The sequence below is a fragment of the Agelaius phoeniceus genome, chromosome 6 (genome assembly GCF_051311805.1).
Source record: "Agelaius phoeniceus isolate bAgePho1 chromosome 6, bAgePho1.hap1, whole genome shotgun sequence".
Lineage (NCBI taxonomy): Eukaryota > Metazoa > Chordata > Aves > Passeriformes > Icteridae > Agelaius > Agelaius phoeniceus.
The window spans coordinates 11,714,569-11,736,138 of record NC_135270.1 but is presented as its reverse complement, the minus strand read 5'-3'; the positions used below and the strand labels follow the sequence as shown (position 1 = coordinate 11,736,138).

At 43.1% G+C, this 21,570-nt stretch overlaps 1 protein-coding gene, 1 long non-coding RNA gene and 1 other non-coding gene across 3 annotated transcripts; 1 reads left to right on the top strand and 2 right to left on the bottom strand.

The window, feature by feature from the left end:
• The first annotated feature begins 3,488 nt into the window (after positions 1–3,488).
• Positions 3,489–10,157, top strand: LOC143694328 (uncharacterized). Its single transcript, XR_013182705.1, has 2 exons — positions 3,489–4,210; positions 6,527–10,157. It is a non-coding gene; the product is annotated as an uncharacterized LOC143694328 (long non-coding RNA).
• A 254-nt stretch (positions 10,158–10,411) lies between these two features.
• EIF4G2 (eukaryotic translation initiation factor 4 gamma 2) lies at positions 10,412–21,383 on the bottom strand. Its single transcript, XM_077179443.1, has 23 exons — positions 21,336–21,383; positions 21,120–21,181; positions 19,756–19,866; positions 19,577–19,642; positions 19,016–19,141; positions 18,574–18,676; positions 17,760–17,891; positions 17,600–17,666; positions 17,365–17,516; positions 16,840–16,950; positions 16,231–16,314; positions 16,044–16,142; positions 15,718–15,859; positions 15,467–15,627; positions 14,924–15,037; positions 14,022–14,147; positions 13,681–13,785; positions 13,381–13,596; positions 12,828–13,086; positions 12,408–12,612; positions 11,759–11,970; positions 11,528–11,649; positions 10,412–11,234 (listed from the first exon to the last, which is right to left on the bottom strand). The coding sequence occupies exons 1-23, from the start codon at positions 21,381–21,383 to the stop codon at positions 11,169–11,171; spliced, it is 2,889 nt and encodes a 962-aa protein (XP_077035558.1). The 3' UTR covers positions 10,412–11,168.
• LOC129122295 (small nucleolar RNA SNORD97) lies at positions 14,715–14,882 on the bottom strand. Its single transcript, XR_008534565.1, has one exon. It is a non-coding gene; the product is annotated as a small nucleolar RNA SNORD97 (small nucleolar RNA).
• Positions 21,384–21,570: the final 187 nt, after the last annotated feature.

Below are 21,570 nucleotides of genomic sequence, written 5' to 3'. Positions count from 1 at the left end.
TTCTGTGTTGGTTTTTTTGCTCTGCACTCACTTGTCTGTAATTAATGTCCCAAGAGACACTTGCCTTGCCATGAGTGTTTCAATTTCTATTGCTTTTAAACAGTGCAGGGAAAGGATGTTTTATTCAGTGCATGTGCAAGAACTATTGATCTATCCAACTGTAAAACCAGAGGGTGGAAGTTGTAACAGTAGAATCAAGTGAAGTATACATTAAAAATAGGAGAAATGTAACATAAAAGACACAAGGATCTAAAGGGATTTGTCCAGTCCAGACTGTGCTGTGATCCCAGAAAAACCCAAGATTCACCTCAGCTGGCAGCAGTGCAAGCTTTCCATAAGGGAGAGGTTGCTGGTATCTATGATATTTGCATAGAAATGATTCTCAGTGAAAAAGAATTGCAAGTTTTAAATTGTTCTCCATCTTGGCCTAAATTGCCCCAAAACAGCAGCAGTTAGTTCCCTTCAGCTGTACTTTTCCAGAATGTCCTGTTGCTATATCCCAGCTGAAGTGATGTTGTATTTCTTAGGCCTTTCATACATTTTTGTCTTTGATGTTGCTTTTGAGAAATGTGTAAGAAAATGTGGTGGGCAGGGGGGTGGGTGAAGCTGTGGGATCCAGACTGTACATCAAGACCCCATTTCATGTAGCACTGACATGAAGCTGCTTTGGGGCAGGGTAAGGATGATTCCTTACTGAGCTGTACTGAACTTTTGTCTGATCTGCAAGGTTTTTGGAGCATAAATTGTACCTAGATTAAAAAAATGGCAAACATTGTTGCTTGATTAGTAATAGAACCACAGCCTCTTTCTCCTTCCTCATAAGATCAAGTCCAGTGAAAAAGATCTGTCTTTGGTCTTGAATTATTTAATTTAAATAAAGAAAACAATAAACACATCATTTTGCTATTAGAAAGGTTGAAGTGCTGGCCAAGAGTGTGACTTGAAAACAAATCATGGCCAGAATTGTCTTACAGAATTAAACCTTTATTGCCTAAAAGCTGTCCATCCTTGTTGATCCCCACATTGAAGAGCTGGGGTTTGGCCAGGCATGACTTGATTCAAATCCTGTCCAAATTAGACTGCTATGAAGCTGCTTTGCTTTCACAGAGTACTTTTTGCAGGCAATTAATCAATATCTCCTGGAGAGCTTCAGCAGAGGCTGTGGTTGTAGTTGCTCAATCACTGAGGTTGCCAAATAATCACATGCATTTGTTTTGTTTGGGAAAACTTCATGTGATGATTTGTTTAAAAAAACAAACCCAAAACTACCACAAACCAATCACTGGGGGTGGCAGTGGGGGGTGAGTGTGGGATGCACAACCAAAAAGCCATGAAAAACCCTCTCAAAGTGCAGATATTATATGGATTATCTGGAAAAACTTCACTAGACAAACCTGCAGGCTCACAGATGTCCCAGGCAGAGAATGAGAGCTACTTTAGGTACAGTCCAGTGATTGTGTCTCCCTAGACTTCTGGTCCTGGCCTAATATTTAGCATCCTTCCTCCTGCCTTCCACTAGGGTTTAGTTTAATGCCCAGGTGTGATGATCTCTGCTGTGAACTCCCTGGTCATATTGCTCAACTATTCACTGCTACACATGCAGACATTGCTTCTATTAATAGTTAAGAGGATGCATTTCTGTGTTCTCTTTTTAAGAATTAGTAAATCTGACATGACTAAAGTGAGCCAGTGGTATAACTTTGGGGTACAGGAGAAAAGCTACAGCAGGGCCAGTTATTCCATATAATTTCTTTTCCCAAAGCAGAAATCCTTCTGATTTGCATCTCTCTGATGGAGATGGCCATTAGGATCAACACATGGAATATACTTCCTTGTGGATGCTCTAAGTGGTTCATGGGACCAGAAAACAAAGTCAACCTAAAAATCAACAGTGTGAGCAGAATTCAGCTGAGGCTGTGGGCAGAGAAGGGCAGGGGGAGCCATGTCCTGGCTGTGCTTCTTCCTTTCCCTGTCAACTGCAGTGCCTTGAGAGGCCACGGGTGCTGCTCCAGCCCCTGGTAACAAATGTGCTAAATCCACACCCAGTCCCGGGAATAATGTTCAGGAATTTGTTATTTAGTGATTTTTTAAATTTTCATTCTTTAACAAAAGCACTTGGTAACATTAATCTCACAACTAAAATGCTGCTCTATAATTTCAGATTGACCTGTGAAGTTGAGAGATGTAGAAGGAAATGTTCTTGTCACTTCAATTAAAGGAATTTACAGCCATGATTAGTGTCAAGTGGAAAAGGATTATTTTGAAAGCAAGCTGGGGCTGCACAGAATAATGGAGAGTTATCTTGGAGAACACTCATGTAGAACATGAAAAGAATAAGCTAAAAATCCAGCTGAGAGAATCAGGGGAGGACAAATCTAAATTTAAAGCAAAGCAAGCTTCTTAAATAAAAGGTATTGATATATTAATCTAGGGAGTTTTTTCAGATTACAGGGCTTCTTTACCTCCTGTCTGCTTCACAAGAGTTCATTTTGATTAATGCAGTTGTCCCTGAGCAGCAGAGCATCAAATTCTGTATTCAGTATTGCCACCTTGTTTGATCCTGATTCTTGTTTTACCTGCTGCTTTCTCTAAGCCTCACCTGCAAGAACAATGAGAACTAACACTCCTCAGTGTTTTAGGGATTTTTGTTTTGTTTCATTGTCTTTGGTTGGGTTTTTTTGTTTGGCTGTTTGTTGTTGTAAGTGTTCAACCTTTGTGGCTGCAATGAAAACCTGGACGTCTGAAGGGAAGTGCCCCAGAGATACAGAACTGGATAAGCAATGAAAAACAACCCAGAATTTACTATGTGTCAAGATTCCTAATTCAAACATTCTGGATTTAGGTTTTGGTGGACTCATCTCACATCCTTGAACGGTTAGGGTGGGAAATGAGGAGGGAGATAGCACAGGGTGATGTGAGGAGAAGCACGTGTGCATTTATTTTCCTTTGTGCTGCTTCTAAATTCCATAATTGTCTCCCCTGGGCTCAGAGAGAGCTGTCTCAGCAATTCAGAGCTGCAGCAGCTGAAGAGGCTGTAGGGAAATGGGGCTGACACCACCCTTCAACAGCACAAAGAAGAGAAGGGAAAGGAATGTGGGTTAGAGGTGCAGAAATCCAGTGTTTTAGAGAAACTCCTGAAGTCTCCAGAAGCAGAAAAATCAAGAAGGAAAAAAAAAGACAAAATAATTCTGTAAATAATTATTATCAATTTGATAAAATGTGCATTTAAAAGGCAGTATCAGAAAAAAAAAAGGAATTTCAGAGACCTTGAGAGACATTATGGCTAAGATTTTCATTATGTTTATTGCTGGATTTGTTTTTTCCCATGGAGCTGTACATATTTCCTGCCCCTGATCCTACAGGTTATATATCTAAATTTGCAATTCTAATTAAATGGGTTGCTGTAAGACTGTGTAGAGAAAATTACTATGTTGATTTCCAAATTGCATCAATCTCATGCTGTCGTCAGAAAAAAAGGAAAAAAATAAAAGAAAGTTAGGGCTGGATCAATCACATTCTTAAATTTTCCTCTAGCAACAATGGCACGTTTTATTACAGTGTTACAGGGCCAGGTGATTTAAGTGAATTTTATTTATCTTCAGACATCTCAAAATTAGCAGTCTAGACACCTTGTAGAGAGACACCCATGGCCTGGCATCCCCAGGGGGCAAATCATCCCATCCCAAGGTATTTGTGTAAGGTAGGAGGGATGAGTCACTCTGAGGAGCCTGTTCCTGTCTGCTGCCCCAGGAGTGTGTGGATGTCTAGACACCCAGCATTTGGATAGTTAAGGAAGAGGAATCCCACCCAGCACCCCAGGAGCTCAGATGTTTCGTTTGTTATTCACTTGAATTAGTTTCCAATTTAGATGTAATCTTCCCCTCTCTTTCCTCCCTAGACCAATCCAGTAGGATCAAGTTTACATGAACCTTTATCACACTGAGGAACTGAAAGGGAGATTTCCCAGAGCAGGCATAAATACAGCTGGCATCCATCTATCAGCTCCCTGCTTAATTGTGCTTTTAAGGAGTTTTTATTGTTACATTCAGGGGTTTTTCTCCCTACATTGTGCTTTATGTCTGCCATTTCAGCAAATGCCAACGGCAAGCTTTATTCAGATTGTCAGGCAAACTAAGGATTACTTCTTGTGGAGCTGTGAAAGAGCCTGGCAAACAGCATCTGGGAATTGGGAGCTCCTGGAGGTGCTGGGGTGAGTACACAGAGACAGCACAGTGTTTGTGGTGTTGCAGTGCAGGGAAACTCTTCCTCTGTGGTGCATGTGCTGGGATTCAGAGCTCTCAGCCTGAGCCAGGTTCTGTAGGAAGCCCATTCCCATCTTTCCAGGCTCTAGTGTCTAATTTAGCTGTTGGTTCTGTGTCTTACTGTACAGGTAACTGGTGTAGTACCAGGATTCAACTCAGTCTGTAGTGTCTTTTTATGTTCCTTATTGAAGGATGAAAAACCAAAGCTCATGTGATGTCAGAAGTAACAGGATTACCTGGATTTATATTGTTCAATCCAAGGAGCAGCCTGTTCCTAAAGCAAGAGGGGAAGGAAGAGTTTGGATTAATGACATTTCCCCTCACAAACCAGTTAAAGTGTGTAGAATCTTTGAGGAGATTATGTAAAATATGAAATGATTCCTGAATTGAGTTGCACTTCAGTCCTTCATGAAGATTATTATGGAATTTGCACTGGCAAGAATTCCACGAGGATATAATAGCACATTTTGTATTTATAACTGATGTGTTTTATCAGAGCCATTCCAGCCCTGGACTGCCACAGTCAGGTTTCACCTGTGGCAGGTATGTGCTGGGGTTTTACTGCATTATGGTCCCTACCTGCATGGTAAATCTACTGAGATATTTATCTAATTGAATTTATGAAGGGCCTTTCATCACAGCTAAATACTTCATGGTCTTGCCAATTAAATTACATCAATCCCATAGAAGGGAAACTGTGGGAAATTGGAGGTCACCATGGAAACCTTCACTGGAGCAGGAAATGAAACTGTTGTGTTGATGAAGTGAGTAATCAGTTATGTACAGCCTAAAAGCAGTGCAGTGCACCTACCCTGCCTCTCATGGCTGTGTCGTGCTGGGCCTCTTCCCCACAGCCTGGCTGGGGCTCTCTTGACTTTAAAAGTGTTCTTTGTATGGAACTGAGAGAGCCCTGCCTTTCTGAGCTCGGCTTACGGGGCTGTTTGAGGTTAACATGGCAGCTGAGGCCCAGGCCAGTTCCTGTTTTGTTGTCAATATTGGGAAGAGGGATTAGGACTAATGCTTCTACCGTTACTCAGAAATATTAACAACCTAAGCTTAAAATAATCAAGTAACTGAATGGCATTTCTCCAAGGGGAATAAAAGGAATAAAGATAAATGGGGATAAGATAAATGGGGATATCCATAATATGTATGTGTGTATATCTGTACAAATAGAAAAACACAAGGCTTAAATCCTTCCCCTGCTTTATGGGAAGGAACTGGAAAGGAACACAAAGCTGGCCTGCTGCATGTGCCTGGAGCTTTGTTTGTTACTCTGCTGTGGAGGCAGCTGTCTCTGAAATCTGAAAGGACATGCAATCATTTCTTAAAGGGTTAAACAAAATCCCTGAAGAAAGGCAGATCAAGCCTTCACCTGTCTTTCAGTTTTAACTCTGTGTACTTCCACGTCTCAAATTTCACTTTGTCCTACCAAAAAGAGAAGCATCCATTTTGTAACAGAGCAAACTATAAACTCCTCCACACTATCAAACCAGTTAAAGATCCCTTTTCCTTTCACAAAGTTGAATGGTTTTACACAGCTTCTTAGATAATAAAATTCTGGGAATACTTCACACATCAGATTCTTCAAGCACTTCTACTGCTAACATAAACAAAAACTAAATGCAAGATTGACGTTGTTCTAAACTGCAAAATATTTGAAGATAAAAATCCCCTCAGCTGGCTGCTTTCCTCACTCCAGCCATGTATCCATGCCAAGTGTAACTGTTGCCATGGCTGCTTCGTCAACTCATTAAAAATAACAGTTCACTCCTCTCCAACTCCCCTCCCTTAAAGGAAAGGGATGTGGGCTCCCTAAATCAAACCCAGACAAGCCTGTGTGCCTTTACAGCACCATTTAAAAGGCACATTATTCAAGGAATTCCTGCCTGAAGAATCTTAGTCTCTGACCGTCAGAGGGAAAGGCCTGAACCTGTTTGGGAGAATTCTTGGTCTTTTAGAAGTGAAGCTTATTCTGAAATGCCAGGATAGGGGTGGATCCAGGGAGATACTGTAACCAGCTTGTATCTTGCTGGTTAACAAATACAGCTATTTCTGAAGTACTGACAAGATTTTTGGGGTATATTTTGTGTTGTATGTAGAACCACCTGGGCATTAAAAAAAAACCTCAAAGCCATGTTGATAGAGTCTCCTTTAAATTACTGTTACATCTGATGCCTGCAACTGTAGCTGTGCAGCTTTTCCCTTTGCTGTCACAGAGCACAGCTCCCAGCTCAGCTGCTGTTTCTGTTTTGCTTTTCCAGATGCGATGTGTGGAGATAAAATCATCCCAAGCTAGAGCTGTGCCTACAGGACCTTGCCCCCTGAACTGAGCCCGTCCCTGCCTGCTGAACAAGAGGACTTGCTGTGTGCTCTGGTTCTCTGGCCAACAGCATTGGAGATAAAAGAGGAGCAGTGATCAATTTACAGGAGATTTATGTGAGGTGAGGGAGAAAGCCACTACCTTTGTGTGACACTTAGACCCATTCTGCCACTAGACTCACTCTCTTGTCCCTTTTCATATTCATTCAAATCATTTGATGTAGGAGATGCACCATGGCTATTTATCAGCTCCCAAGTGTGGACCTCATCCCAAATTTAGGGGAATCCTTGTGACATCAGTGGTGCCACATAGCCAAGCCCTTGCACACCCCCCACACCAGGACAAGGCTGGAGCTGAGCAGCATTTGAAGCAAACACTGTGGCAACCACAGCTGATATATGGGGGTTTCTCAGGTGCCTGTGAGCACAAGCCCACCACCCTTCATGCTGCTGTACCAGCTCCCTGGGAATTCACTTTTGAGAATAAGCATGAATTAGCAAGAGACTCTTTTTTAATCAGTCTTGCAGCTGCTTGCCTGGGTTGCAACATAAGCCATGATAATTCATGGTTCAGATGTGTTCTAAATTTGTACAGTTCAGGAGTGCACTGAAATGATCAAATTGTTTGGATTTACACACTGCTCTGGGGAAAAAGGGAAAAAGCACTCCAAGTCCAAACAGCATTCAGAGGAAAGCTTCCATCTGCTCAAAAAGCAGGTCAGATAAGCCATTCTAAAAATTTTGTTCTGGACCCAGCCTCTACCTTTTCCCATACACCATAAGGCTTCTTCCTGCACTGTTCCCCAAGAAACAGAACTGCATAGGAGTCATGGAGGTGTTTTGACTTTTAGTACCTGATCAGGTGATTTGGAACAGCCCTCCCAGGGGGAGAGGCTGAAGTTGGGGTTGTTGAGCTTGTGTAAGGTTCTGCTACAAGAGAGCTGGAGAGGGACTTCTGACAAGGGCAGGTATTGACAGGACAAGGGGGAATGGCTTCTAAAAGAGTTTAGGTGAGGTAAAAGGAAGAAATTCTGTACTATGAAGGTGGTGGACACTGAACAGGCTCCCAGACAACCTGTGGCTGCCCCATCCCTGTAACTGTTCAAGGCCAGGGTCAATGAAACTTTGAGCAAGCTGGTCTCTTTGGGAGGTGTCTCTGCACATCACAGAGGGGCTAGAATAGATGATTTTCCAGGATTCAGAACACATTCCTGGAATTTTCAGATTTCATACACCTAAGCACCACTGCAGCTTGGACAGATGGCAGCCTACTGCTATGACCAGTGACAAGGCAGCAGCTGTCCAACCACAGTGTGACACTCTCTAGGAGCACGTGAGAATTCACCATGACAGGTCCTTCTCAAAATCCATCCCACCCCTGACAGGGTGAGGGTTCCTGAATAGCAACTGCAACCTAATTCAGAATTTCAGAGTATCAACTGAGTTGCTATAAGTGGTAGGAAATATGTGTAAAATGCAGTTTCTCCCAATGCTCCTAGCAGTATAATTATACCCAACCCTTAACAAAAATAATATTAATAGAAGCCATTATAATTAGTTACAGTAGTTTAATTTTGACTGTGACTTTACCATGTAGAATTAAGCACTCTGTTTACATTTTAAGTACAACACCACTCATAGTTAACAGGAACACAGAAGTGAGACCAACCAACAGCCATCCCTGTTCCAGATTAGCCACAAGTTTTGCACTTGAGCACTTCAAAACTTCAGCAGCAGTAAAGATTGTGAAGATGCTACCACCTCTCCTCATCTATAGAGAGACCACTTTGATGTGCACACTGCAGTAAGCACCATTTTTACACCAGTTTGAAGAACCCAGAGCTGTTCACACTGCCTGAGGATTCTCCAAGTTACGTGACGGTAATTCCACCTTTTTGTGGCATTTTCTACTGTTTATGTTCTATTCTGCATTTTTAGTTGTTCTTTCTATAGTTTTCTCTACCAGAGTTCCTAACTCAGTGGTCAGTTAGAAACAAGCCAAGCAGCAAAGCCTCCATGCACAGGTACATAAGGCTGTAGTAAGGACATGTCAGACTGGGCAAGAATACAAGGCTTAGTTACTGTGGCAAGGAGCCCAGAGCTGCCAGCTCAGCCTTCTCCAAAATGTGGCAGAAAAGCTTAGCTGCAGATTCTGGATCTATTCCCAAGTTTTTACTTGCACATCCTTCTACCTTCTCCTCTCACCTCTGATATAACCTGAGCTGGAAACCACTCTTTCCTGCCTTGCAGTTCCTCTCCATCTTCCCTCTGCAGGGCACAGGAGCAAAGTGCATCACATGCTTCACATAGAGATAACCATGTACACAGGAAGTATTATAGCACCATACACCACTAAACCAACCAGCAGTAACAGCAGAGCTCAAGGAGAAACTGACAAACTTGAAAAAACACAACACTCTTAGTGAAACAATGGTAAATTTCACTTCACAGCACCTTGTTACACTTGAAAAAGCAATTCTAGAACAGAATTTCAAAATAGTTAGGATTAAATTAATCCTGTAACTGTACTTGCATTCGTCCATCCTGTTAAATGAGTACTGAACTGCAGAACCTTAGTGCCTATAGCACACATGCACCTGCTGAGCCTGCAGCCCTGTAGTTCTAGCAATGGCTGTGTCACTCCATAGATAGGAAAGTCATGAGTTTCAGAGGAACAACTTATCACTAAGTGTTCTGGGAAGCCCCAGGATGTCAGTGCTCACCACTGCCACCCAGGAGTTGCAGCTCCATCAAACACAACCAGCTCTCAACCTCGAGCCACTGAACTGCATTTGAAGCATTCCTGAACTGGACCCCACCCACACCAGTATCCCCTGCTCTCCCTCCAACTGCTGGATACACCCAATTTCTGAAATGCAGGGGTGGTGCCATGAATTCTGCCAGCCATTCAAGCTCAATGCCCTTTATGTCATTTGGCTTGTAGAGCAGAGTCCCTGTAGCTCCTGGGCTCCACACTGCATAGGAGCTCCCAGGGCAGTAGCAGAACTCCCTGAGAGACCATGGCTCAGAACACTCCGGAGGGTAGAGCTGTGACTGGAGCTAGGGAGCCCTTCAAAGCAAACCATGACCTTGCCAGCTGCTGTGTTACAAGGTGCTCCACTGCCCACTCCAACTCTCCCTTTGCTCAAAGCATGCCTAGTTATCAGCTCTAGTCCTTCTCTTGGGCTCCACTTCACTTCCTGTGCTGTGTAACAGTTTACAGGCTACAGCACTCACACCACTGGCAAAAACGCTCCAGTCCAGGAGCCACTACCCTTTTGCCACTAGAAATTTATCACCTTTCAAGAATGTAAGTCTTGAGTATCAATGAGGACAAAAAAAAACTCACTGGGGACAGGTTCTAGGAAGTAAGGTGTTTTGAGTATTTAATAGATGACATTTCAAGCCTGTACAATGCAACATCATTTAACTCTTTTGTAGGCATTTTTTTTGCCAATTTGATTTGAGAAACAGGCAGCTAATAGACAGTGCCACTTGATTCAGAAACATGCATGTGGCCTGGGGGGAAGCTCAAAGCATTAACCAAGTCAAAAGCACATACTCACTGATAAAGCATACATTGGACCACAAGGCAAACCCCTACCATCTCTTCAGCAGAATTCCATCATTTCTCCTCCTGTCACAACACATCTGTAGTGTCTTCCTTGTCTGTGACTTTATTTAGAATTCATCTGCATATCCAGACAAGGAGTGTAAAAATAATTTCAGGATAGTTGCAACCTAAGGCAACTCCCACTGATGTTTCATTTCTTAAATGAACAAGTCATCAGCCAAAGCTTTTCTACTGGGAGACATTCAGAAACAAGTCAAGTATCACAATGTTTATTGATAGATACAAGTATATAAAATCAGGGCATGAACATGTCTTGATAAATTAATAGACTTAATTTCAGTACTGTAAGAGGGACCAATTCAAATTTCTTACCATGTCATGTTTCACACCCACAAAAACCTCTTCCAAAGGGCATTAAACCATCTCTTCAGCCGATCAGTTTTTGTGCAAGTAAACTGTTCCTTTTATAAAAGACTTGTGCACTTGCCCAGGCTCAAGGATATTAAAACCTAGCACATAAAGCCCATTACTAGAGGTAGAAATACAGGCAAATATACTATTACGGCAACAACCATCGATTACAGTTAAGGATTCTCTGTAACAACCAAATGGATAATCAAATATTGCAACAACTCAAGTATTACACTGAGCAAAGTGCATTTCTACAGTATTCAGTGTTGCTATTCAGTTTCTAACTTAAAAACAGCCTATGATAACTGGCAGCAAAGAAGACCCTTGCAACAGACTGCTTCTGCTCGAGAACTTATGATGTAATTATTGCATGCTGCTAATACACTGTTATCTAAACATTGAAGATACTCTAAAATATTTTTATTGTAGACTATTAAGACATACTACAAAAACCTTTTGCAGAGAATATCCTACTGACATACTTCTGCTTTAAATATTGTGAAACATTACAGCGGAATGAATTTTCGCAGTGGTTAGGTCAAATGCAGTTACATCATAGCAACAGTATGTTTGCACAATTTAAGGCTTTGGCTGGTTCTTTAGTCAGCTTCTTCTTCAGATTCTTCTTCTTCAGCAGTTTCCAGCCAGGTTAACCACTGGTTTACCTGCAGTTACACAAAACTGGTTTAAGGGAGCAGGAATTGTTTCCCCATTAGGTTTTTCCACAAAACACTCATCTTCCCCTCCCCCAGTCTCAAAGAACTTTCATCCATATTTGCACTACACATAGGCCTCCAGTCAATAGGAGAGATTTAAGTAATCTTGCTCCTAGTGGAATAGTACAGGAAGATTCTAGATATTTACAAGTCTTACACGCTTCAGCAGTCTTCTCAAACACTCCAGTGCAGCAGAAATAACAAAAAAACCCAAGTCTCTATTCTAATGTTAAGAGATTTACCTGGAATAAAGCTTTGCCTTTCCCTGGAAACTCTTGAGTAATGTCTTCTTTCCATGCCAAGAAGGCTTCTTCTTCAATGATCTCCATGTCATAGAAATGAACAAAGAAGCGCAGTAACATGCCTATGAAAGTCAATTTAAACTTGGTTAGCTTTATAACCTTCTCAACCACTTGCTGAATTTTAAGAAATGTAGGGACAAGCCAATTCAAGTGAGACCTCAATGTACTTACCTTTTGGAAAATTGTTGTTGTAGCAGTGCACCTGGAGTGCATATAAAGCACTCACTTGCAGATCAACATGGTCGTGGAGGAACTTCTGCATCACTGGCTTGAAGGAAAGAAGCAGCTGCTTTTCCTGCTCGAGCTGCTCTTTGGATGGAGCAGATGAAGAATCCGATTCGTCACTGGGTGGGTTTACTTCACTAGAAATATACTGCAAGAAACTGGACAGAAGAAAAGCCAAACTAAGTTCTATAAACTAAGAGATCAAAGCACTTGACATATATAAAGTTCAGATTTCACTGCAACTATCCTGCTTCCACCTGCAGTCAGGGAGCAAGCATAGGGACTTGTACTATGGTTGAGAGTGCACCAGAAAAATCCTTGTTCTGCTTTTGTTACAGCTCTACATTTTAGAAAAGCACATGGATCTAGACTTCCTGCCCAAGAAACCACTTCACATACTGATGCAAGCCTGCAGACTTGCCTTTCTTCTCAAATACAATGGGATTTTACTAGAGAAGGTTCACTCAGAATATTGTCTCCCCATGTACTGCATCTCAGACTTCTGCAGAGCTACATTTGAGCCTTTACAGAATTAGTGCCTTACTGGTAGCTTAACCAAACAAATACCTAAAAATATGTCAGAACAGCATCCCACCTGGTCATCAATATATTCACAAATCCCTTATCTACATGAAGCTTGGGTGAAATGTTATCTTTAATCCACTTATAGATGGCTTGAGGGGATGGATCCGATTTTATTTGCTTTAGCAGTTCCTTCTCCAGTTTCAGAAGGGGGAACAAGAAGCTAAGCCCCTTCCCTTCCAAGATCTCCAGCATGCGGTCCTTGTTCTGGTCAATTTCTGACAAGGAAACAAAGACACGTGTTAAGCACTTCTCAAGAGCTCTAAGTGATGGTTCATGCTCCAGCCACCCCTTAAGAAACATCATTCCTAACAATAATGACAGCTAATTCCACCAAGAGAACCCTGCAGGTTATTTTACTCTGGCATAAACTAGAACAACATCTCACTTACTCTAGGATCAGGTAACAAAAGAGCTCTGTGGCAAATCTTACCTGGTAACATTTTCTGCATATTCACTTTGCTTTGTTGGAACAGTTCTGTTAGCCATTCACGGTCTTGTAACTTAGCTAACTGCTGAAGACAGAGCAGGAAGAGAGGGAAATGGGTGCCACTTTCCAGTGGTTGAGCCAGTTCGGAAATGCTCACCAGGTCTGAAATAATGGCACGGGCTGCAAACTGTGCTAAGTAGGATTTCACCAATGGGATGTCCACCTCCAGTTTGGGGCACTGGTCCAATACATTCAGGAATGCCTAAGAAACAATAAACACACAAGATGAAATTCCTAAGTAATTCTGTTCCTGTGCAACATAATACTCATCATGAGTATGTTTTCTGTAATCACTTGCAAAGAGGATCCCAGGTTCCAGCTGCCTAATTACTGCATGTCTTCCTTTTATTGCTTCTTGTGCCCCTCACAGGTTCACATACTATTTTTACCTCCTCAGATTAGGAGTTAAAAAAAATATTTGCACACTGCCTTTACAGCAGCTCAACACCATGAAGAGCCAAGAAACAAGAACTGCAATATTATCAGACCACAATACCTGCATGAAGTTGTCACTGGTGGCTATTCCCTCCTGCTTGAGCAAGCTGATCAAAGTACTTGCTTTCTCTTTGTCCTCATCTGATCTATCTAGGGATTGAAGGATTACTTTGCTCAGCATCTCAGGAATGAAGTGTTTCGGAGCTCTCATTTCTCTCACAGTATTGACAGCATCATTAGCATTTCCATTGTTCAGATACTCAGTCACAACAGCCTCCTGGAGAGGAAAGAAACACAGTTAAACATTCTTTTTGAAGATCACATCCAAAGCTCTAAGATTCACTACTGCACACTAACTTACAGTTTGCTTAAGTAGCTCTTCCTTAGAAGGAGGTGGTTTCTTGGTGGTCTTTGCAGGCTTCTCTTGTATAAGTGGTGGATTTGTTTTAAGACCAAGTTGAGGCGGCTGAAAAGAGACCAGAATTTGTTTCTTTGTAGCACATCTACCTTTGCTTATATAAAGTTTTACAATACAAAACATAAAAAGCAGATGGAACTCAAATTAGTTTGGTTTCATACATTCTTTTCCCAAGTTCTGCTCTGTGCAATCAAAGACTTCTCTCTCCCCACATATGAAATTAAGTTTTCCAAGCACAAACAGGAAAGTATAGCCAAAAACATGCAGGAATTTTTTGTATTTACCTGTCCCAAAGGCGGTGTCTGAGTGCGTGGTGGTTGAGCACTGGGAGGAATCATAGTTATCTGGGGCTGAAGCTTTGGCACTTGGTTTTTATTCATCAGGAAAGACTGAGCAGGTCTCAGGCTAATCTGTAAACAGTAAGTAAGTCAAAGAAAAACTCAAACTGTTTCTAGTAATATGACCAACAATACACAGCCATGGACTCGCTCCAACTTATCTCACTGAAGCATGATTTAATTTCTACAATATTAATACTCAAATACAGATAAAGCCACATGTGTTCTGAAACGCTCCCAAAAGCAAATTACTGGCATTTAGTTCAACTACTATAAAAATCTGGAAATGCTCCTTTTAGATGCAGTATGTTAGAGACCCAAGAAGATAATCAGCATGCTTGCCGATGTATTTTACAGCCAAAATGAAACTCTACCAAATTGCTCAGAAATCGGGATACAAGTCTGGTTAACACTCAAAATCACAATGCAGTTTACTCTGCATTTGAAATTTTGCCTATTAGCCAGTTCTAAACAAAAGAAAATTAAAAAAAAAAATTAACCTGGTCCAGCACTTCAGGGTTTCTAAAGTTCAGGATTTTCTGAAGTTTTAATTTAATGTTTTATCAATAGGATGCATGGGAACTGATGTCAGAGTAGTGTTCTTAGAAGTGTGTGGGAAGGAAAGGACACCCCAAAAAATTGCCCTCATATCTCAGTCTTGCTCATAGGACGCTGGATACCCTAAGGAAAGTGAGGGGGGTAAAAGGTGAAAGAGGAAGGGACAAAGAAGGAGGAGAATGAAGAGGAGGAGAAAGAGTTCCAGCATTAGTCCTCATAATAACGCGTCTTGCTATAATCATTGGGCAATATTTAGAATAGGCTGTAAATAATGTAGGCATGTCATGTACCTCATCTGCATTAAGCTGTCCTTTCTTAGAAAACCGAGGTGGCATATCCTTCGACTGTCCTTGTTGCTGGGATAAGAGTCCCTGATTCTGGGTATGGTAGAGTTGGCTTTGCCCCTATTTCAGAAAGGGAGATATAGAGAAAGAAGTGCAGATGATGGAGTGGCGTACATCATTTGGTAAGTAGTACCAGAGGGACCAGAGGAACAAAGATTCTATTTGCCAGGAAGGGAGAAAGAAGGAGCAGGGGTGGTGGGAGAATAGCATCTATCCCTAAAAACAGGGCCATCTTTTAAATAAAGCACACCGTTCTGACCCACCAAAGCCACATGCACCTTTTCTTGCAGTTAAAAAAAAAAAGTGTACTTCTTGCATCTTTTTGTACTATTTAAAAAGTGGTTTAGAATGTTTGTATCAGCTGAGCATCAGTTATCAGAATCAAATCTGAATAGGTCTTTTAACATAAGCAGATTTTAATCCATAACATACGCATCTCAGGAAGTGCTTCTAAACAAGCTGAAGTCACCATGCAAACAGCTTCCTTACCTGACTTTTCAGAAAAGATTTGCCTAGGTCTCCAAACTGGGATTGAGCAGAAGGCATGAGGTGACCCCCATGGCCATTGAAGAGTTGGTTTGAACGATGGCGTCCCATGGTGGGTGAGAATCTATCCTGAATAACCCCTGGACCAGTACCAATTCCGCTACCTGGATCAGCAAGGAGACAAATGACAGTTTTAATTCTTGTTCAGCACAGCAGAGCCACAGCCACCCCATCACTCTGTGGTGTCAGGATACCTGGCATTTGTCCAAACATATCAGCAAGCCCTCCGAGTGGGTCCCTGTCAAGTTTCATCCTGGGTGGCATGAAGGGTCCCTCCAGAAAGAAGTCGCTTCGCATCCCTTGAGACATAGGAGCAGGAATAAAAACTCCCAGATCCTTTAAAACAGGAATTACAATTTTGGTCAGTTTCAAGTAGCAGCCCCAAGAAAGCAAAGCTTTTAGCCCCCAACTACAGAAGTCCATCTGGTTTTAACCCTTAAGCCAACTGTGACACTGTGTGAGAACTACTCCCAAGTGCAGAGCGCGAAGGCAGGCTATGGACCTTACACACAACACTCACTTTTACTGCATCTTGACGGATTTGATTGATAGTCTTTGGTCCATTGTCAAGAAAAGCTTTGCGAGGAACCCAGTTGTGTTCTCTCAACTCCACAGTATCCTTGGAACAGAACAGGCTATTAGGAAAGGATTCAAGACCATTTTGCAAGGAAAACAAAAAGCAGCGGGAAGCCATTTAATCATCATACCTGCAGCAGGAAACGAATCCTTGCTGGCAATTCCTTACTTGACATCAAGGAGCGCATACGGGCAAAGTACTGATCCATTAAGGACTGGGGGAACAAACGTTACAAGTTAGAATTATCCTATCAGTGCCTTGAGTGTTTTCACTCACGACATTCAAGGCAAAATAATGCAACAAGCTGCCCTTTCCTGCTATCTCTAGCTCCTTGATGACATAGTCTAAAGAACTAATGCATCAAGACATTTGAATCAGAGATAAGCAAGACAGCCAAAATTCTGTTCGTTTCAAGCTTACATTCCAAACTCTCATGTCTCAAATCATCTAGCTGTGCTAAGAATAGTTCCTCAGCACATCTTCTCAAACAGTGTTTAGAAAAACAACACTCTCACTTAGATATTTCATGATGACCCTAACTACATCCTGGTGAAATGTTTAAAACTGTTTTTTCTATCAAGAGAATTAGTCTGGAAGCCATAGTGGGAACTCTTTTCTCTAAAAAAAAAAATCAAACCTCTGTTTTGTACCTATGAATACTGAATACAGAAGGTTCAGGCAATCAAGTTTTAGCCACATAATTTAATTAGGTTAATGACTGCACTAGATAGGCACATACCTTGGCTTTCGCATGATCTAATCTAGGTCCCACTGTCCTCATTATCTGACAGAGGCACTCCAAATCCTCCCCCATATCTTTGAGTTGAACTCTCTTCTTCTTTTCCAAAAGCTGAAAAATTAAAGGGGAAATTTAGGATTTAAAAATTTTATAAATGACAATTTATAATAAACAACAAACTTTGTACACTGACATTTAAAAAAATATTGTTTTGTTCTGAAGGGAAATGGACTTAAAAATTAAAATTAAGATCTGCCAATTTTTAAGTGTGTGTAGTTTCAAGCACCTACAGCACACTTTTGTGCTCATTTTCCTTTTGAGACAATTCCTATGGCATTGAACAAGGCTGGTTTTACTTCTTAATCATGCCATAAGATAACAGTAGGGGATGAGCAATCATCAGGAAACATTTTTGTGCCATTTTATGCTCCTGCACCGAGATTCTCAAAGCAGCATCAATATTTGCATATTTTTTCTTTTTAAGTTCTGTTTTGCTCCTAGCTTCCTCCCAATCTGAATACTCACTGTTTTGATGCACTTATGAAGGATAGATTCATGAATAAGATCAAGCTTGCCAAGTTCTCCAATGAATTTGATGTTCCCCAGCATCTTGATCTTGGCAATGGCTCTCTGTTCCTCCTCCTCAGGGAGGAGGGGACCATCATGCTTATCATAGACTGGAAAACAAAGAAGCCTGTTTTACACGGCTGTGGGAAAAGATGACAAATAGATTCTGTATTAAAGCGGTTCTAAAACTTACTATCAACATTTCTGGTTCGGTTTTCAAATTCATCTTGAAGTTTAGATATTAGGAGGCGTCTGAATGTCTACAAAGCGAGAACAAAGAAAACAATTAAGCTAATCAGGGCAGCTACAAATGCACCCAAAATTTACCATTGCAGATTAAGAGATGCACTCACTGTGCTTTGCTTCTGTCCTGGATGACTCTCTGCTGATGGGCCATCAAAGTTGGGTGCATCTTCTGCCAGTCGCAGACATAGTTGAGCGTACAGCGAGCTATACTTGGGCTCTTCAAGGGCTTTGTCTACGATCTGCAGAGAGCCAGGTTGAGTAAGGCAGCAAGCAGCAGGAGGGTGCAAATGTTATTAGGAGACTGAGTTACAAGACACAGAATGGATTATTACCACCCTCATCTAGAACATCCTGTTTCCTGCTTAATCAAGCACAGAAGCATTGTAGTCCAACACCAGTCTCCATGCTGAAGCAAAGGACAAAAGCCACTGCTTGCTACTGAAGAGGCTCTGTAATCCTTGGCTACAAAACTCAAGTTTATTATGCCAACACCGACATTAATATCACAAATCTGATCTCGTTTAAAGAAAGTGATGTAATAGTTGCATCAGTGTCCCCAGAGATCACCAGTGATTGCCTTCCCAAAATCAAGTGGCTTGCTCCTCAGGAAAGAGGAAGAAGGGGAGGCCAAGCAAGTAAGATGGCTAACTCACACCTCAGTTTATTTTAAAAAATAATCATAGAAGCCCAATCATGTTTAGTCATTGGGAAGACTTCTAAATGAGAAACTCAAACCATTAAACCTACTTCCTCCCCAGTAGATCCTTTTTTACACAGAAAGCAGGGGTGGGACATGGTGTTTGATAATCCAAGTACACAAAAGCATTATTCATGCTACTTCTGTATCCCATCAAAACAAACCAACCCCTGGCTTTCCAGCATGCAAGAAAACTGTAGATAAAAGAAATGCAACCAGCTTACCAGCAGTATGACCCCTTTTAGGATGAGCTTAGATTCTACACCCACATTGAGGAGCTCAAGGCATAGCTTGTCGAACTTTTCAGGAGTAAGCTTATTTAGTATGCTAAAGAGGAAAAAAAACCCAAAATCAGAATATAAAGACACTCTAAGCATGCTACGAGTCACTTTAGACTCAACTTATTTTTTTTGAAAAGTGCAATTTTCCATTCAACTGGTTTTTTTTAAGATCTTCAGATTCAGTGAAGTACCACTGAAAATACTAATCTGCTTACAATAATTACTTGAAGTGTTTTCTGCTGCTAGATTACCAGGCTGGTTCCTTGCTAAAGGACACACTTCCCCCAAACTCAAGGCCCACATCTTCCTTTCCTCCAGCCTATTTCTTAGGTACACATTGCTAATGAAAACAGTAAGGAAAGAAGTAATTTTGTGAGGAACTTACCCTCTTACTTTCCTGAAGATTGCATCATGTCGTTCTTTGTCGTTTGCGGAGTCGTCATCTCGTCTAGTGCTTCGTGAAGGAATCCATTTCTGAGCGTTTTGCCCTGGGGTTTTCCCCAGGAACTCGCTGCAAAATTTTGAAGAATACGGTTGTTAAAACAGAAACAAGTGATTTACAGAACTGCCCTTTTAACCCTTCAGTGATGCCTTACTCAAAGCAATTCCATTACTTGCTTTGTTAAGAGCACATAGTTACCCCTACCAACACTGCAACATCTGCTGCATAGGAAAATACTCAACAACAATGCCTGGGACCCAAAAATACCCTCCACACTTTCTAAGTTAAATACATAACAACCCCATGCCCATGCACTGCCTATCAACCATGAGGTACACTTTAAAGGGCACAGACTGGAAAACACTTAAAGCTCTTTAACTCAGTAGGTATTTCTGGTAGGTATTTCTGGTAAAACTTTAAAGCTAGCCCATTCTCAGTTCTGTATTCATTATCAAGCATGCTCTGACTTTGAAGTCATGCAAGTCAAAGAGCAAGATGACATACCTGTTGCTGGCAGTCTTGGGATAGTGCTGAGGTGCACCCCTACCACCTCCTCCGCCTGAAGAAGCACTGTTAAAAACAACCATAGAAACCTGGGTAAGTCCAAACATCTCCATTTTGGTATAAACATTACACAAGGAGATTTTCCATGGCTAACTACTCATCAAACAAACAAAGGGTACCTGAAACGAGAAGCACCCCCTTCTGCAATCGCACTCTCCACTTTGGCGGCTTGACAACGAAGAATCTTCAAAAGAATAAAATTAAATTGACGGGGTAGGGAAAAACAAAACCTAGAAAGACAAACCAAGCATTCATATTATATTTGTTTACTATCAGCCATAGCATTTAACTTTAAAAAGCACAAACGTTTGCCCGCCAACGAGAACCCTCCAACAGTGAACTTTAAAAAAATTAAGAAAACTTCCATTCATGCAATACTTTGGGACAGTCACAGAAAGGCCAATTTCATCATTCTAGCCATGTTTCCCAGCGAGGGTGAGGGCAAAGAGACAAGGGAACCATAGACTGAGCAAAAACCCTCAAGTTTATCCAAAAGGCAAGAGTACCCGCAGGAAAGAACGCAAGTATTTTTTTCTTTTAAATAGCACAGTGAGTCCTTTACTGACGTGATTTAGAAACTATGATTTATAATGGTACAAAAAAGCAGCCGAATTCTGAAAAGCATCAGACAACAACACGCAGGCTTAATGCGGTAAAAGGCGTGTATCCTGCGTCCAAATGGCGTACTAAGCCACCAAATACCGAAAGAAATGCACCGCCCACCCACTACCTCAACTTTCAGCTTGCATAAAGAACCTCACTGCATGGCTCACGTAGCGGAACGGCGAGCACGGGGACAGAAACGCCCAAGGGAGGGAAGCCGGGGAGTGTCCCGGATGCGCCCGCAGCCCTCTCGGAGCCGAGCGCGGCGAGTGCCCCCCGCCCGCCCGGCGCGGGCACGCGGAGCGGCCACAACATGGCGGCAGCCGCGGCGGCGAACAAAAGGCTCGGCCGCAGAGGGCGCCCCCCGCAGGCGCCGCGCGGCGCCACCGCCCCCCCGCCCCGCCCGGCGGGCGCCGCCCGCTGCCCGCGCCCGCCCGGCTCTTTGTTCTCCGCCAGGGCGCCGGGCGGGACCCGCTCCCCCGCACCACGGCGGCCGCCCCGGGAGACACGAGGGGGAAGCAGGCGGTATCGCCCCGCACCGCGGCGCCCGAGCCCCCAAACAGGAAACATGGGCGAGGCGGCTGACGCGGCGCTTCGGCAGCCCGCTCTCCACTCGCGCGAAGAAAAGCCAGTGAACAATAGTAAAAAAAAAAAAAAAAAAAAAATTAGAAAATCCTCTCGTCACCTCCCCACCAGCAATGTGGATCCTCAGACCGCAGCCCGCTATGTGTGCCGCGGCTTCTCCCTCCGAGGGAAATCTGGGGGGCAGTGCGGGCGCCCGCAGACCGCGGCCAGACCACCATCCCGCAATCGAGCCGAGGCCATTAAAGGCACGGCCCGTACGGACAGGCACCGCCCGGTCCCGTCTCCCCGCTCTAACCTGCAACGCTGCCGCTCAGCTTCCCCTACGCGCCCGGCGGGAGCCGCCGAGCTCCTCCCCCCCTTTGCTCAGCGGCGGCGGAGCTCGCAAAGCCGGCAGCGAGAGCGACCGCCGGCCCGTGCCGCCATTTTGTGCGGGAGAAACAGACAAGCAACTGACAAGAAAATGGCGGCCACTCTGGGCAGCCGCCATTTTAGGCTACAGCTGTAGCAGTACCCGCTCACTCCCGGCCCCAGATCCGCGGTTCTCCCGCCACTCCCGCATTTCTCACCTTCCCTAAGGCCTTGTCAGCTTCCCCGGGTCCCGGCGGCTACCAAGGGCAGGGGAAAAGGCAAGAGAAGGGGGGGGAGGGGAAGGGAGCCGGGGACCGGGGCTGGGGAGGGGAAGGGGGGAGCGCGCGGGACAGGGCGAGTCTCCGAGTCACCACAACAGCAGCAGCAGCACCGACCCG

Excerpts from the sequence above, each read along its gene's own strand:
- EIF4G2 (XM_077179443.1), bottom strand. The coding sequence starts at position 21,383 with ATGCGGGAGTGGCGGGAGAACCGCGGATCTGGGGCCGGGAGTGAGCGG. Across the intron at positions 15,628-15,717 it reads TATGTTTGGACAAATGCCAG|GTAGCGGAATTGGTACTGGT; the intron begins GTATCCTGACAC and ends TTGCTGATCCAG. Across the intron at positions 13,786-14,021 it reads AGACACCGCCTTTGGGACAG|CCGCCTCAACTTGGTCTTAA; the intron begins GTAAATACAAAA and ends GTCTCTTTTCAG.